The sequence below is a fragment of the Lipotes vexillifer genome, unplaced genomic scaffold, assembly GCF_000442215.2.
Source record: "Lipotes vexillifer unplaced genomic scaffold, Lipotes_vexillifer_v1.1 scaffold451, whole genome shotgun sequence".
NCBI lineage: Eukaryota > Metazoa > Chordata > Mammalia > Artiodactyla > Lipotidae > Lipotes > Lipotes vexillifer.
Window position 1 is genome coordinate 1,923,971 of NW_006795989.1, and position 18,547 is coordinate 1,942,517.

At 36.6% G+C, this 18,547-nt stretch overlaps 1 protein-coding gene across 1 annotated transcript in view; it reads left to right on the forward strand.

The window, feature by feature from the left end:
* Positions 1 to 776: 776 nt before the first annotated feature.
* The window catches only part of LOC103081908 (coiled-coil domain-containing protein 73-like), a gene marked incomplete at its 3' end in the record, with an annotated part of 63,702 nt that continues 45,931 nt past the window's right edge, over positions 777 to 18,547 (forward strand). The window contains exons 1-2 of the mRNA XM_007468093.1: positions 777 to 914; positions 17,340 to 17,411. Of these exons, the coding sequence (XP_007468155.1) occupies positions 777 to 914; positions 17,340 to 17,411 (210 nt within the window). The remainder of the gene's footprint in view (positions 915 to 17,339; positions 17,412 to 18,547) is intronic.

Here is an 18,547-nt window from a genome sequence, read left to right on the forward strand (position 1 = left end):
TCTGCCCTTCAAAGCTAACACTGCTTATGGGTAATGACAAACAGCCGAGTTCTACCCAGGTAACAGACATACCTTGTAAAGAAGGCCCTACTTTACAAGATTAGAGCCAAAGCCTTTCAATTCTGTGGAATATTATTCTTAAGCTGGCTTTCACACTTAACTCCCGATCTGTTAATGGTAGTATGTAGTGGGTTAAAATGGGATTTTGTAAGTGATCCTGGCAGTTTCACTCTTAGTGTCCCAGCTTAGAGCTGGGTGCTGGAAACTTAGCATCTCCCTTAAGGGACAGTAGCTTGACAGGCTTCCCTACACAGAGTCTTGGCATTGGGTAACCCTGCCTCACCTCAACCCCTGGTCCTGGAGCAGTGGCTTGATGGCTCCTTAAAGGTCATTTCTGCCCTGCAGTGGTCATAAAGGGAAGACTGACAACTAAGCTCAGGCAAAATGTCAAGACCTTTGGCTTTATCCTAAAAATGGAAACTAAAGATATTGGTAATGATTCTCTGTATAACATCTTGAATCTGTTACACAACCGATTTAAGGAAATGTATTCCATTGTTATTTCATAGGAAATAAATTGCTGAGTTCCAGCTTCAAGGAAGAGCTAAATATTACATCATATGATATCTCTCTTGATTGAACTATTAAAGCATTGTATCAAAAAACAAGAAAATGTGACATTGTAAAGCCTTTGGAAATATAAGTTGTAAAACAACAGATAAATTGAATTGCAAAAGAAAAAAAACCTTTTTATATTACAGGAAATAAATGTTAATATGGAGAATGATTTTAAGACTGAGTTAGCATCATCTGTCTTCACTCTTCAAAGTTCTTCAGAGACATTGTTTTCTATTCAGCTATTAGATTTCAAAACAAGTTTACTGGAAGCATTAGAAGAATTACGTATGAGAAGGGTAAGTTTCTTTTTAAAATGCTTTTTTAAATCAGAGAACTTGATTTTGTCTTAAGGGGAAAACAAAGGCAATGAAATAACCTCTTATTTAGAAAGAAGAAATACAGCCCAGATAATAGAGTAAAAGAGAAAAGGTCAGATTTAGTCAACATCAGGAGATGGAAAAGAAGAAATTATAAATTAAAGTGAAAAATAAAACAGAGATTTGGTAAGTCAGCTAGTACTGAGTGCCTTGGAATGCATAGATAGCATTACAGTTGGATACTGTGGCTGATAAAAAAAAGAACTGCTCTTTCAAGAGATTATAATTTTGTTAATGGCTGTAAAATGGGTGCCAGTGAAATGATTAAATATGAAACAAGTAACATGATTAAGTGACAGAATAAGTGTATGTAGTAAGTATTCTGAGTTCAAATAATAAAATATCCTTATTTTTGGAAGTGATAACCTTGAGATTTTTAGAAAGGAGATATCTAGTATAAAATTGTAAAAGATGTTTGGTTTTAGCAGGAGATCTGTATTGGACAAAAACCCTTGAAAGCATTTCATTTCTGAGATTCTGTGGGTCTGAATTTGCAGAGCATGTTGTCAGCTCTCTATTAGATAGGTTGGAGTTGGTAAGATTCTGAAAAAAAGAAAATAAACTCTAAAACACATAATAATGATCTAGGGATGTGGTCACTAGGACTTATGTGTAACTGAAGATAGAACAAAAGAGACAGAAAGGAGAATCAATAGAATTTGCTAACCTCCTGAAAATAAGGTATAAGTGAGAGAAAAAGAGATCTGAAACATTTTTATATATGAACCCTGCTCTAGGATTTAAAAATATTGAGATTTGTTGTCATAATAAGAAAATTTAATTACCACAATGTTCATCGTGTATAAAGCTACTTATGGGCTTCCCTGGTGGCACAGTGGTTGAGAATCTGCCTGCCAATGCAGGGGACTCGGGTTTGAGCCCTGGTCTGGGAAGATCCCACATGCCGTGGAGCAACTAGGCCCATGAGCCACAACTACTGAGCCTGCATGTCTGGAGCCTGTGCCCCGCAACGAGAGGCCGCGACAGTGAAAGGCCCGCACACTGCGATGAAGAGTGGCCCCCGCTTGCTGCAACTAGAGAAAGCCCTCACACAAAACAAAGACCCAACACTGCCAAAAATAAATAAATAATCCTTCCCTCTACTTTAAAAAAATAAATAAATAAATAAAAATAAAGCTACATACTATCAGTATCACAAAACTCTATTAAACAAAGAAGAAATCCCGCTAAAAAAAGGTATCTTAGATAAGCATTGAAAATAACTACTATTATAAAATTAGCTTAAGATGTTATCTTTTCTAAGTAAAGCAAGTTTAGGTAACTATTTAAAGCTTTATATTCTGTTTTATTATGTTTTAAACATTATATTTTTGTCTGTTTATATTTCTTCCATGAAAAATAAGCTTCCCTTAAAAATCTTCTGAGGGCTTCCCTGGTGGCGCAGTGGTTGAGAGTCTGCCTGCCGATGCAGTGGACGAGGGTTCGTGTCCCAGTCTGGGAGGATCCCACATGCCGCACAGAGCAGCTAGGCCCGTGAGCCATGGCCGCTGAGCCTGCGCGTCCAGAGCCTGTGCTCCGCAATGGGAGAGGCCACAACAGTGAGAGGCCCGCGTACCGCAAAAAAAAAAAATCTTCTGAAAAAGTTCAGGGTAACAGTAGGAACAGTAGTTTTTAGTAATCAATTGCAGGAATGTGTACTACGTTTTCTTAATATTTATTTATTTATTTAATTTTTATTTTTGGCTGCATTGGGTCTTAGTTGCAGCATGAGGGATCTTTGTCGTGGCATGCAGGATCATTCGTTGTGGTGCGTGGGCTCTTTGTTGCGGCGCTTGGACTTCTCCCTAGTTGTGGTGCACAGGCTCCAGAGTGCATGCGCTCTGTAGTTGTAGCACACAGGGCTCTCTAGTTGTGGCTCACGTGCTTAGTAGCTGCAGTGCATGGGCTTAGTTGCCCCGTGGCATGTGGGATCTTAGTTCCCCAACCACGGATCAAACCCATGTCCCCTGCACTGGAAGGTGGATTCTTAACCACTGGGCCACCAGGGAAGTCCCGAATGTATACTACTTTTAATAACATTCCCCACTGAAAGGAGAACATTATTCTTAAAAAGGGGGAAATTCCTCCTTTCATTGGAAAATGACAGTTATGATTTTCACATTTACCATAATGGCAACACTTTATCCATATTGCTGGATTTTATTTTTCATCCATATTTTAATAGGAAAATTTCAAAAATGCATAATAGTTGAAAGAATTTCACAGTGAACACCCATATACCCACTAAGATAGGGAGAATAATGGCCACCCCAATGATGTCCACATTCTAACTCTCAAAACCTGTAAATATGTTACCTAACATGGCAAAAGGGACTTTACAGATGTGATAAAGTTACATATTTTGAGATGGAGGGATTATGCTGAATTATTCAGATGGGCCTAATTTATTCACAAGGGTTCTTATAAGAGGAAAGCAGGATAATCAATCAGAGCAAAAGATGTGATGTCAGAAGTAGAGGGTGTGGTCAAAGAGATTTTGAAGATGGTATACTGCTGGCTTTGAAGATGGAGGGTAGAAGCCACAAGTCAAAGTGTGCAGGTGGAAGCTGGAAGAGGCAAGGAGTTCCCCCACAGAGACTTCATGAAGGTGTACAGCTCAGCCAACACCTTGATTTTAGCTCAGTACGAACATTTTAGATTTCTTTCTTTTTTAATTTATTTTTTTATTGAAGTATAGTTGATTTACAATGTGTGTTAGGTTCAGGTGTACAACAAAGTGATTCAGTTATAGGTGTGTGTATGTATATATATATATGTGTATGTGTGTGAGTATATATATATATTTGTGTGTGTGTGTGTGTGTGTGTGTATATGTATATATATGTATATATATTCTTTTTCAGATTCTTTTCCCACATAGGTTATTACAAAATATTGAGTATAGTTCCATGTGGTATACAGTAGGTCCTTGTTGGTTATCTATTTTATATACAGTAGTGTGTATATGTTACTCCCAAATTCCTAATTTATCCCTCCCCACTACCTTTCCCCTTTGATAACCATAAATTTGTTTTCTATGTCTGTGAGTCTGTTTCTGTTTTGTAAGTATGATTTTTTAAGATTCCACATGTAACTGATATCATCTGATATTTGTCTTTCTCTGACTGACTTACTTCACTTAGTATGATAATCTCTAGGTCCATCCATGTTGCTGCAAATGGCATTATTTCATTCTTTTTTATGGCTGGGTAATATTCCATTGTGTGTATATCTATATATTGATATCTATATCACATCTTCTTTATCCATTCATCTGTTGATGGACATTTAAGTTGATTCCATGTCTTGGCCATTGTAAATAGTGCTGCAATGAACACTGAGATACATTTATCTTTTTGAATTATGGCTTTCTCCAGATATATGCCCAGGAGTGGGATTGCAGAATCATAGCATAGCTCTATTTTTAGTTTTTTAAGGAACCTCCATACTGTTCTCCATAGTGGCTGTAACAATTTACAGTCCTACCAACAGTGTAGGAGGATTTCCTTTTCTCCACACCCTCTCCAGCATTTATTATTTGTATAATTTTTGATGATGGCTATTCTGACTGGTGTGAGGTGATACCTCATTGTAGTTTTTGATTTGCATTTCTCTAATAATTAGGGATGTTGAACATCTTTTCATGTGCTTTGTGGCCATCTGTATGTCTTCTCTGGAGAAATGTCTATTTAGATCTTCTACCCAGTTTTTGATTGGGTTGTTTGTTTGTTTGTTTTTGATATTGAGCTGTATGAGCTGTTTATGTATTTCAGAAATTAGTCCCTTATCAGTTGCATCATTTGCAAATATTTTCTTCCCTTCTGTAGCTTTTTTTTGTTTTGTTTGTGGATTTTTTTGTTGTGCAAAAGCTTTTAAGTTTAATTAGATCCCATTTGTTTATTTTTGTTTTTATTTCCTTTACTCTAGGAGATGGATCCAAAAAGATGTTGCTGAAATTTATGTCAAAGACTGTCCTATGTTTTCCTGTACAAGTTTTCTAGTACCCCATTTTACATTTAGGTATTTAATCGATTTTGAGTTTGTTTTTGTGTATGGTGTTAGGGAGTGTTCTAATTTCATTCTTTTACATGTAGCTGTCCAGTTTTCCCAGCACCACTTATTGAAGTGACTGTCTTTCTTCCATTGTATAATTTTCCTCCTTTGTTGTAGGTAAATTTACCATAGGTGCATGGGTTCACTTCTGGTCTTTCTCTCCTGTTCCATTGATTTATATTTCTGGTTTTGTGCCAGTACCATACTGTTTTGATGCCTATAGCTTTATAGTATAGTCTGAAGTCAGGGCATCTATTTCCTCCAGCTCTGTTTTTCTTTCTCAAGATTGCTTTGGCTATTCGCGGGTTTTCTGTTTCCATACAACTTTAAAATTTTTTTGTTCTAGTTCTGTGAAAAATGCCGTTGGTAATTTGATAGGTATTGCATTGAATCTGTAGATTGCCTTGTGTAGTACAGTCATTTTGACAATATCGATTCTTCCAATCAAAGAATATGGTATATCTTCCCATCTGTGTCATCTTTGATTTCTTTCATCAGTGTCTTATAGTTTTTGGAGTACAGGTTTTTTTGTCTCCTTGGGTTGGTTTTTTCCTAGGTATTTTATATTTAAAAAAATTTATTTTATTTATTTGGCTGCATTGGGTCTTAGTTGTGGCACGTGGGATCCTCATTGCAGCATGTGGGATCTTTTGTTGCGGTGCACAGGCTCTTTGTTGCGGTGCATGGTCTTCTCTCTAGTTGTGGCACGTGGGCTTAGTAGTTGTAGCACGTGGACTCTCTAGTTGTGGCGCATGGGCTCTAGAGCACACGTGCTCAGTAGTTGTGGCATGCAGGCTTAGTTGCCCTGCAGCATGTGGGATCTTAGTTCACCAACCAGGGATCAAACCTGTATCCCCTGCATTGGAAGGTGGATTCTTGACCACTGCACCACCAGGGAAGTCCCTGTATTTTATTCTTTTTGATGCTATGGTAAATGGGATTGTTTCCTCAATTTCCCTTTCTAACCTTTTGTTAGTGTATAGAAATGCAGCAGATTTCTGTCTATTAACTTTTTACCCTGCAACTTTACCAAATTCATTGATGAGCTCTAGTAGTTTTCTGGTAGTGTCTTTAGGATTGTCTATGTATAGTATCATGTCATCTGCAACCAGTGGCAGTTTAACTTCTTTATTCCAATTTGGATCCCCTTTATTTCTTTTTCTTCTTCGATTGTTGTGGCTAGTACTTCCAAAACTATGTTGAATAAAAGTGGCGAGTGTGAACATCCTTGTCTTGTTACTGATCTTAGAGGAAATGCTTTCAGCTTTTCACCATTGAGTATGATGTTAGTATGATGTTAGTTAGTTAGTATGATGTTAGTATGATGTCATATATAGCCTTTATTATGTTTAGGTAGGTTCCTTCTATGCCCACTTTCTGGAGAGTTTTTAATCTTAAATGGATGTTGAATTTTGTCAAAAGCTTTTTCTGCGTCTATTGAGATGATCATATGGTTTTTGTTCTTCAATTTGTTAATGTGGTGTATCACACTGATTGATTTGTGGATATTGAAAAATCCTTGCATCCCTGGGATAAATCCCACTTGATCATGGTGTATGATCCTTTTAACGTACTGTTGGCTTCAATTTACTCGTATTTTGTTGAGAAGTTTTGCATCTATGTTCATCAGTGATATTGGTCTGTAATTTTCTTTTTTGTGTGGTATCTTTGTCTGATTTTGTTATCAGGGTGATGGTGGCCTCATAGAATGAGTTTGGAAATGTTCCTTCCTCTGCAATTTTTTGGAATAGTTTCAGAAGGATAGGTGTTAACTCTTGTATAAATGTTCGGTAGAATTTGCCTGTGAGGCCATCTGGTTCTGGACTTTTATTTCTTGGGAGTTTTTACATTACTGATTCAATTTCATTACTGGTAATTGGTTTGTTCATATTTTCTATTTCATCCTGGTTTAGTCTTGGGAGATTGTACCTTTCCAAGAATTTGTCCATTTCTTCTAGGTTGTCCATTATATTGGCATAGAGTTGCTTGTAGTAGTCTCTTAGGATGCTTTGTATTTCTGCGGTATCTGTTGTAACTTCTCCTTTTTCATTTCTAATTTTATTGATTTGAGTCCTTTCCCTCTTTTTCGTGATGAGTCTGGCTAATGGCTTATCAATTCTGTTTATCTTCTCAAAGAACCAGCTTTTAGTTTTATTGATCATTGCTATTGTTTTCTTTGTTTCTCTTTCATTTATTTCTGCTATGATCTTTATGATTTCTTTCCTTCTGCTAACTTTGCGTTTTGTTTGTTCTTCTTTCTCTAGTTCCTTTAAGTGTAAGCTTAGATTGTTTATTTGAGATTTTTCTTGCTTATTGAGGTAGGCTTGTATAGCTATAAACTTCCCTCTTAGAACTGCTTTTGCCGCATCCGATAGGTTTTGGATCATTGTGTTTTCATTGTCATTTGTCTCTAGGTATCTTTTGATTTCCTCTTTGATTTCTTCAGTGACCTCTTGGTTATTTAGTAACGTATTGTTTAGCCTCCATGTGTTTGTGTTTTTTACGTTTTTCTCCCTGTAATTCATTTCTAATCTCATACCGTTGTGGTCAGAAAAGATGCTTGATATGATTTCAATTTTCTTCAATTTACTGAGGCTTGATTTGTGACCGAAGATGTGATCTATCCTGGAGAATGTTCTGTGTGCACTTGAGAAGAAAGTGTAGTCTGCTGTTTTTGACTGGAATGTCCTATAAATATCAAATAGATCTATCTGCTCTATTATGTCATTTAAAGCTTCTGTTTCCTTATTAATTTTCTGTTTGGATGATTTGTCCATTGGTATAAGTGAGGTATTAAAGTCCCCCAGTATTATTGTGTTGCTGTTGATTTCCTCTTGTATAGCTGTTAGCAGTTGCCTTATGTATTGAGGTGCTCCTCTGTTGGGTGCATATATATTTATAATTGTTATATCTTCTTCCTGGATTGATCCCTTGATCATTATGTAATGTCCTTCCTTGTCTCTTGTAAGTCTCTTTATTTTAAAGTCTATTTTATCTGATACGAGTATTGCTACTCCAGCTTTCTTTTGATTTCCATTTGCATGGAATATCTTTTTCCATCCCCTCACTTTCAGTCTGTATGTGTCCGTAGGTCTGAAGTGGGTCTCCTGTAGACAGCATATATATGGGTCTTGTTTTTGTATCCATTCAGCAAGCCTGTGTCTTTTGGTTGGAGCATTTAATCCATTCATGTTTAAGGTAATTATAGATATGTATGTTCCTGTGACCAATTTCTTGATTTTTTGGGTTTGTTTTTCTAGGTCCTTTTCTTCTCTTTTGTTTCCCACCTAGAGAATTTCCTTTAGCATTTGTTGTAGAGCTGGTTTGGTGGTGCTGAATTCTCTTAGCTTTTGCTTGTCTGTAAAGCTTTTGATTTCTCCATCGAATCTGAATGAGATCCTTGCTGGGTAGAGTAATCTTGGTTGTAGGTTCTTCCCTTTACATCACTTTAAGTATATCACGCCAGTCCCTTGTGGCTTGTAGTGTTTCTGCTGAGAAATCAGCTGTTTTCCTAATGGAGTTCCCTTGTATGTTATTTGTTGTTTTTCCCTTGCTGCTTTCAATAATTTTTCTTTGTCTTTAATTTTTGCCAATTTGAATACTATGTGTCTCAGCATGTTTCTCCTTGGGTTTATCCTGTATGGGACTCTCTGTACTTCCTGGACTTGGGTGGCTATTTCTTTTCCCATGTTAGGGAAGTTTTCAACTATAATCTTCAAATATTTTCTCGGGTCCTTTCTCTCTCTTCTCCTTCTGGGACCCCTATAATGCAAATGTTGTTGCGTTTAATGTTTTTCCAGAGGTCTCTTAGGCTGTCTTCATTTCTTTTCATTCTTTTTTCTCTTTATTCTGTTCTGCAGCAGTGAATTCCACCATTCTGTCTCCCAGGTCACTTATCCATTCTTTTTTTTATTAATAAGTTTGTTTTATTTTTGGCTGCATTGGGTTTTCGTTGCTGCACGTGGGCTTTATCTAGGTGCAGAGAGCAAGGGCTACTCTCATTGCAGTGGCTTCTCTTGTTGTGGAGCATGGGCTCTAGGCACGGGGGCTCAGTAGTTGTGGCACACGGGCTCAGTTGCTCCGTGGCATGTGGGATCTTCCCAGATCAGGGCACGAACCTGTGTCCCCTGCATTGGCAGGCAGATTCTTAACCACTGCACACCAGGGAAGTCCCCACTTCCCCATTCTTTTGCCTCAGTTATTCTGCTATTGAGTCCTTCTAGTATAATTTTCATTTCAGTTATTATATTGTTCATCTCTGTTTGTTTGTTCTTTAATTCTTCTAGGTCTTTGTTAAACGTTTCTTGCATCTTCTCAATCTTTGCTTCCATTCTTTTTCCGAGGTCCTGGATCATCTTCACTATCATTATTCTGAATTCTTTTTCTGGAAGGTTGCCTATCTCCACTTCATTTAGTTGTTTTTCTGGGGTTTTATCTTGTTCCTTCATCTGGTACATAGCCCTCTGCCTTTTCATCTTGTCTATCTTTCTGTGAATGTGGTTTTTGTTCCACAGGCTGCAGGATTGTAGTTCTTCTTGCTTCTGCTGTCTGCCCTCTGTTGGATGAGGCTATCTAAGAGGCTTGTGCAAGTTTCCTGAATGGAGCAACTAGTGGTGGGTAGAGCTGGCTGTTGTTTGGCAAAAATCTTTAATTCCAATTAATAAATGTAGGAGGAAGCAGAGAAATAGAAACCACCCTTAGAACATCACAGTAATAATTCCTGCAGGGAAGATCCACTGATGAATGCTAAAATTAGTGGATGAAACTTTAAGGAGAAACAATAGTTGCATAGTCACACAATATCTTCCCCAAATTATTTAGTAAGTTACTGTGGTGGTTTTATACATGTTTACATATTGTTTGATACTCCTCCCTCTGGGAAGTGGAGCTTAATTTCCCTTGCCTTGATTGTGGACTAAGTTCTAACAGATAGAATATATAAAGGGAAAAATAGTTAAATTTACTATGGAGAAACCTGGCAGATACCACCTTAACTAAGTGATTAAGGTTAAGATCCCCAGAAAGAATTTGTATGGTATCAATAATTCATGTGAATATGAAGTACTCATGATATGATGTGATGAGAAGGGATCTTTACCTCTGTGGTATTCTTCCCCGAAACCTAGTGTAATCATGAGAAAATATCAGACAAACCCCATATGTGGAATATTCTGCAAGATATCTCAACAATGCTTGTCAAAAGTATCAAGGTCATGAAAAACAAGAAGGCTGAGAAATTCTCACAGATTGGAGGAGTCTAAGGAGACATGATTAAATGTAACATGGTATCCCATATTGTGTTCTGGAACAGATATTGGTGGAAAAATTAGTGAAATATATAAACTTTGTAGTGTAATCAATAATATTGTTACCATGTTACTTTCTTAACCTTGATAAGTATATCCTACTTATGTAAGATTTCAACATTAGGGAAGCTGGGTAAAGGGTATACAAAAAATCTACTATCTTTACACAAGTCTTCTGTAAATCTAAAATTATTTCAAAATAAAAAGTTTGTAAAAAGAAATTAGGACTTTGAAACAGTGAAAATTCAAGAAATACTATAGTACAAATTAATGTGACTCTTTTTTTTATTTTTGAGAAATGTTAAGTAAGCAAGACTATATTTGGTCATTCACTTAATGTTTCCTGAGCACTTACTGTGACAGGTTTTAGAGATTATAATACCATGTAATAATAAAGGAGTGCAGAATATACTGTGAGAGTGTGGCTAAGGAAATGCCTAACTTTACTAAGGGGAGTGAGGTAAGCTTCATGGAAGAAGTAACTCATGCAAAGATATTATGAATGAGTAGGAATTTTGGATCAGTCTTTCTATCAATTATGTTAGTCTCTTCAAGGAATTAAATTTTGACTTTGATGATTCTCTTGCATATTTGTTTTATGTTTTATTATTATCTGCTCTTATCTTTATTATTTCCTTACTTTAATTTGTTGTTTTTTTGTCTTGAACTTTTGAAGATGGTATTTAGTTGATTAATTTTAACCTTTTTTTCTTTTCTAATATACAGTATTTAAGGCTCTAAACTTTTCTCTTAGCATGGCTTTAGCTGGATTCTACAAATTTATGTAGATTTTATCTTCATTATCATTCAGTTCAAATTACTTTCTAATATTTTTTTTGTTTTTGTTTTTGTTTTTGTTTGCGGTATGCGGGCCTCTCACTGTTGTGGCCTCTCCTGTAGCGGAGCACAGGCTCCGGACACGCAGGCTCAGAGGCCATGGCTCACGGGCCCAGCCGCTCCGCGGCATGTGGGATCTTCCCGGACCGGGGCACAAACCCATGTCCCCTGCATTGGTAGGCGGACTCTCAACCACTGCGCCACCAGGGAAGCCCACTTTCTAATTTTCATTGTAATTTATTCTTTGACCCGTGTGTTATTTAGATGTGTACTACTTCATTTATAAATATTTGGGAGTTTTATTTTACTTTTTTTAAATTTTACTTTTTATTAACTTTTAAAAATTGATTTTTAGCATAATTTTACTATGTCAGATTATAAGACTATATAATTTCAATCACTTAATATTTTTGGAGCTTTTCTTTCTAGCCAAGCATATAATCAAGTTTGGTAAATATTCCAACATAGATGAACTTGAAAATAATATGTATTCTGTATTTCTTGGGTGCAGTATACTATGACTGTGAATTTGGTCAACTTTGTCAGTCTTGTTCAAATCTTCTATATAATTATTGATTTTTTGTCTATATTTTCCTTCTTTTTCTTTTTCTGTCCATGTTTCAGTCTGGTTATTTTTTTTTTTGTTCTTTCAGTTAATGAATTTTCTCTTCAGTTTACCTAATCTGATGATTAAGTCAATCTATTGAGTTCTTAATTTCACTTCTTAAATTTTCAGTCCTAATATTTTCATTTGGTTCTACTTTTATAACTTTCATTCCTCTGCTGAAATTGATTTTGTCATATAATTTCTTAAGCATATTAGTTTCATCTATTTCAAGTCTGTGTCTATAAACGCCCATATCTGGACCCCTTGTAGATCCATTTCTATTGTCTCTTTTTTTCTCTTCATTTTTGGTGTTTTGACCTTTTGGCGGGGTGCAGCCAAAACAAAACACAACAAAAAAACCCGTGATGATTTGCTAGGGAAATTGTGAAGGAAACTGGGTAATTATTGGTATAATATGTGGTAAATAACATTAAGCAGCATTTTAATGCCTCATAAAATTAGTTATGCTATGAGTGAAATCATACCCCTTTGTAATTATAATGATTTGTAGAATCTGTATCTTTATACTGCATAGAAAACTGATAAAATGAGTATTATCCACATTGCTGAAAGATAACATTATAATATGCTTCTGCTATATTAGGATTTTGATTTAACTTCATGCTTTTTATTAAAAATTATTATTTACATTTTATTTGAACTTTTCATTTTTATTCATTCTTCAAGCAACTTTCAAAAGTTATTAATAAAAATTCTTATTAAATTGTCAATGAGAAAATATATATTAAATTTGGTAAGAAAATCCCATGTGTAACTTCAATAAAGTATAAAAGATAGAACCTTAAAAGTGTTTATTTTTTATTAGCTGCCTTAGGACTACAAGGATTTAAGTGTTTTTATAAAAACAATAAAAGAGGAGTAATTTGATGGTTTATTTACTCTTTATAACCTTTAGAAAGTGCCATGCTTTTTTTGAAGTACTTGCTTCAGGCTGTAGTTTTATAAGATGGGCTGTGTATTGGTCAGGCCTCTTCAATTCTTGACCCTGAACAGATTTAAGGACATAGTACATACACCAGGCACTTGTCCAAGCAGCCAAAACTATTACTGGGTACTTTTATTCTCCTTTTCAAACTCATAATCCACCTCCTACGAAATTGCCCAATTCAGTTCCTCATGTTGTCTAATACAATACTAATCTCTCTTTCCGAGAGTTTCTTGGTTTGATTATCTACAAAATATCCAAGATAAATATCTCTAATATGCATGGCATAGCCTAAAAGTTCACATTTAAAAAAAAATCTCTTTCCTAATTGGTATTTAAACTACTGTTTTCATGTTAGTCAACTTAATCTATTACAAAGACTTCTCAAATAGAAAAATATTAATATTAGAATATCCATAACAATTTAAAAGTTTTTTGCCTTTCCTTTCAACAAATATTTCTTATTTTGAAGTGTTCAACCAAATAATCAGAATGTACTTGTATATTTAAAATAGGTAGTGTGATTTTGAATGTTTTTCTAACTTTTATGGGATATGAAGATTAAATTCTGAAGTTTTTGAAGGAAAGGAGTATATTATAGCAATTCATACTGTCCTACACAACCCACAGTTTCTTTTTTTTTTTTTTTTTTCCCCACAGTTTCTTAAAGGTGATATAATGGCATGTTTAAGAGACTGGAGACAGATCATCTAGGTTCAAATACTTGCTCTGCTGTTTACCTGCTATATGACTTTAGGCAAGTTATTTATCCTCTTGCTGATAACCCAGTTTCCTCATTTATAAAATGGCAGTAACAAGAATACAAGTAATGCATAAAATTATACCTAAGGTTAAATTCATATATAAAAACTGCTTAGAACAATATCTAAATCATATTAAGATCTGAAAATCCCCTGTAGCCACTGAAAGAGAAGTGTAGGGCTTCCCTGGTGGTGCAGTGGTTAAGAATCCACCTGCCTACGCAGGGAACGTGGGTTTGAGCCCTGGTCCCGGAAGATCCCACGTGCCGCATAGCAATTAAGCCCGTGCACCACAACTACTGAGCCTGTGCTCTAGAGTCTGCGAGCCACAGCCACTGAAGCTCGCGCACCACAACTGCTGAAGCCCACACACCTAGAGCCAGTGCTCCGCAACAAGAGAAGCCACTGTGATGAGAAGCCCACGCACCACAATGAAGAGTCGCCCCCACTCGCCACAACTAGAGAAAGCCCACGTGCAGAATCAAAGACCCAATGCAGCTAAAAATAAAACAAATTAAAAAAAATAAAAAATAAAAGAGAAATGTATAACCAGGCCCATGTGAAGAAAGCTGTATCTTGTACCTTTTCAATCCACCTGCTTTGGGAAGATATGCATGTCATATGTTCTACACACCTTCCCCCCAAAATGTGTATACACATTTCTTTTTTCAATGTTTTGACTGTAGGTATATATTACTTTGAGAGCTTCTGTTCTGTCCTCACTTTATTTATCACATAGCATACCTTGTTCATATACATTCTGTCCCTTATTCCATGCTGGAAGAACCTTGACTGTGTCTTAGTGTCCAACTCTCACCAATATGAGTTAGGTAAATCCTGACTGTCCTAACCTCTCACGAAGATTCAATGCATTTCACCAGCCAGCAACTGGTTTAGGAGTGGGCATATGACCTAGTTATGGCCAATGAGATATCAGAAGATATGATCAGGAAGCTTCTGGGAAAAGTTTTGTTATCCTTTTAATAAGAGATTACACTTTTTCTACTGTAGGATAATGTCCTTTCCGTCCTTCATGCCTAAAATTAAAGTAGCCAAGAGGTGAAAAGCTTAAGGAAAATCACTTGGATAATGGCAGAATGGAAAATGGGCAGAATTATAGTCCTTGATGATATTGTTGAGCCACTGAAATAAATTCTAGAAGGACTCTGCCTTTGGACTTGTCATGTGAAACAGTTAAGTCCCATAAGCCATTGTGAGTCGGGGTTTGTTGTTGCTACTTGCTGCTGAAAGCATTTTCAGTGAGACAACTTTCATGAAAGCCTCTTTGAATACCATAGCATAAGTGTGTGTATGTGTGTGTGTAATAAAGCAAAGAACATGTGAGAGAGTCATAGGAAAATATTTCATAACAAAATATATTTTATCTGTTAACATCCACTCTTTGATTTCTCCCAGTTTGTTATGAAAATTGTCAAACATACAGCAAAACTAACAGAATTTGACAGTGAACACTCATACACCATTAACATTTTACTGTACTTGTTTTATCACGTCTATCCATCTACTTATCCCTCCTTCAGCTTTATTTTTGATGATTCCAGAGTAAATTGCAGGCATCAGTGCACTTCCTAAATACTTCAGAATGCGTATCATTCAGAATTCTATGGTGAAATTATGTGGGCCTGTACATTTCTTTTTTTGGAGCTTTTAAATTTATGACTATAGGGCTTTTGAAGATTGTTATTTATCTTCTTGGTTGAAGTCTGATAGTGTGTGGTTTTAGAAGAATTGGTCTGTTTCTGTAAGTTGTCAAATTTATGAGCATAAACTTGTTTGTAGCATTCCCTTAACTTTTTAATGGCTTTAGGACTTTTGTATATGGTTCTTTTAGCACTTTGAGCATATTTAAAATTATTGATTTAAAGTCTGTCTAGGTCCATTGTCTGCACTTGCTCAGGGACAGTTCCTATTAAATTGTTTTTTTTTCCTGTGTATGGATCACACTTTTTTTTAAATAATTATTTTATTTAATTATTTTTGGCTGTGTTGGGCCTTCGTTGCTGCACGTGGGCTTTCTCTGGTTGAGGTGCGCGGGCTTCTCACTGCGGTGGCTTCTGTTGTCGCGGAGCATGGGCTCTAGGCATGTGGGCTTCAGTAGTTGTGGCATGTGGGATCTAGAGCGCAGGCTCAGTAGTTGTGGTGCACGGCTTTAGTTGCTCTGTGGCATGTGGGATCTTCCCCGACCAGGGCTTGAACCCGTGTCCCTTGCATTGGCAGGCGGATTCTTAACCACTGCGCCACCAGGGAAGCGCTGGATCACACTTTTCTGTTTACTTGCATGCCTTGTAAATTTTTTTTGAGAAATGGACATGAATATTTTGAATATGTGACAACTCTGGAAATAAGATTCCTACCTCTTCTCAGGGTTGCTTCTTGTTTTTGTCATTATTTGTTTGTGTAGTGACTTTTCTGAAATAATTGTGTTAAGTCTTCAGTTTTTGTCATGTGCTCTTAGCTTAGTGATCAGCTAGTGCTTTGTTTGACATAGATTTCCTTAAATACCTGGAACCAAAACAAACAAACAAAAAAACTGTCTTTGCAGAAGAGCTCTGTGTGTGTGTGTTGGGGTATGCCTTCAACACTCAACCAGGCAGCTTTTAAGTCTACCTATTGAAGTTTCTGACAGAAGCTTCAGATTTCTCTAGTGATACCTTGTGTTTATTGTGTGGGCTAATTCAAGAGTATTACAATATTTTAAATGAAATCAGAGGGTTTTTCTAAATAACTGCTTCTTGCTTGGCTTTGGGCTTCCCCCCTTGACTTTGGGTCTTCCTTTTGTGCTGCTTCCCAGAGAGAGTCTATCCTTTCAGTTCTCCCAGCTATGTCTCACTGTTTTTTTACTTGACACTTGTTAGTTGGGTGGTGGCGGCAGGTGGGGAATAGGAGCATTCTCTGATGTTTCTATTAAGCCTCAGTTTTTGGTGAACCCAAGTCTCAAAGTGAGGCCTCCACAAGAATTCTGATCCCTCTTTCATATTTAATTGTGGGCCTAGCATGTATTCCTTCCCCTCCCCAAAGATAGAGCTGTTTTATTTTTCTAGCCGTCTCCTCTTAGCTGCAGTGGGTTTCCATAAGTGCTCTCATGGGCTAGTTTTTATTGCCCTTCCCCCTGTAGATTAAGGCTTTTGTTCCTTAGAGGAGATAAGAAAGACAGGTCTGTCTAGGTAGAGTTTTCAGTGGTGTCTGCTGGTCCCTTTTCCCCGCTGCAGAGGATTTCCACTAGTGTCCTTAGATATAGTTTTTGTTGTCCTGTCCCCTGCAGATTAAGGTTTTTGGTCTGTAGGAGATTTAGGGAAGAAGGCTTGTGACTGCTCTTCTCCCCAGCCAGTACCACAGGAGAAAAGCTTTCTCAGATTCTTCCCATCCTTCCCTGTAACCACCTGGTGGGTTTCGTGGAAGAAAAACCTGTTAGAAGGTATAAACCTCCTTACTTCTAGAAGATATAAACCTCTTTATTTCTGGGGCCCTCAGGAGATTCATGTTCTTACACCAGCCCATGTTCTGCCTTTAGAAATTTATTAAGGACTTTTAGCTGAGTTTTTTAATCAGTACTCAATGGCTTATGTCCCAAGTAAGCAAATGCTGTGGTTCTGTTCTCCCTGCAGTAACCCGTTTCTCTATCCAGATTTTGGATTACTTGGTCGATCTGGGACCTCAGTTCTCTGACGGATTTGGCTATTGAATTTGCAAAATTTCCAGCCCTTTTCCTTGTTGTAAATGTGGGAGGATGCTCTTTTTATCTCTCTAGAAAGAGCTGAAACTGGAAATTTTCAAGTCCTAATTTTCCTGGTATTTTTCTTCTTTTTGACTTAGGAAGCAGAAGCTCAGTATGAAGAGCAGATTGGTAAAATTATTATGGAGACACAAGAACTTAAATGGCAAAAGGTGAGTATTTTCCCCCCTCTAATTAGCATTTTATTTTATGTATTTTAATCCTTAATTGTGAAGTTAATTTTTAAATTTCCTAAACATATTTGGGGAATTGTGCATCATTTTAGAGAGTCTCAAGAAAATTCCAGCTAAAACTGTTAAGAACATTTAGGATTCCAGAAAACTGAGAATAACTTTTTTTTTTTTTTTTACAATGTTGTGTTAGTTTCTTCTGTGAGAATAACCATTTTCCCCCAGGCTTTCTGATAAGAAAATAGGCTTTCTGATAAGAAAATAGACAAGGATAACTCTGAAAACTACTATGAACTATTCCATATCTGAGAAACATATTGTGTGTTATAGAGGAGTCAAAATATTTTTTAAGAAGTGAAACTTCAGAATAGTACTGTATTTTCCTAGGCTGTTGTTATATACTATAACCAAATCTTAAAAAAAATAGTATCATATCTGATTTTCTTTTGATCCTTATCCATATAGAGGCATTTTTGATAGTGCCTCTCTTGCCTTTCCACCAAAGTAATCTTTTCTTTTTAAAAATATTTATTTATTTATTTGGCTGCACCAGGTCTTTGTCGTGGCATGTGGGATCTTTGTTGACATGCAAGATCTTTTAGTTGTGGGTTGCGGGCTCTTAGTTGCAGCATGTGGGATCTAGTTCCCTGACCAGGGATTGAACCCGGGCCCCCTGTATTGGGAGTGTGGAGTCTTAACCACTGGACCACCAGGGAAGTCCCCCACCAAAGTAATCTTAACAGCTAAAAATTGAAAGCTTAATTAAGATGACCCTTCTTCTCAGTATTTGGCAATATTGAAACAGGAACTTGGAGATAACATGTCAGAAATAGAATTCAAATGACAGAGGATAGGCCAACGATGGGAATTTTGAGGCCAGAGAGATCCACAAGGTTATGTAGAAATGGGAGTGAAACCAGAGTTGGGTTACATATGAGGGACAGGTCAAATAAAGAGACCTGTTTGTGGAGAGAAAAAACAGGTAAACACCAAATACAATCTAAAGCTCCAAGCAGACATAAAGTCAGAATGTAAAGTCAGAATGTAAAGTCATATCTTGTTTTGAATAGAGTCAATAGTAGAAAATTATCAGAATCCTTAAGTTAATCAGTAAGTTT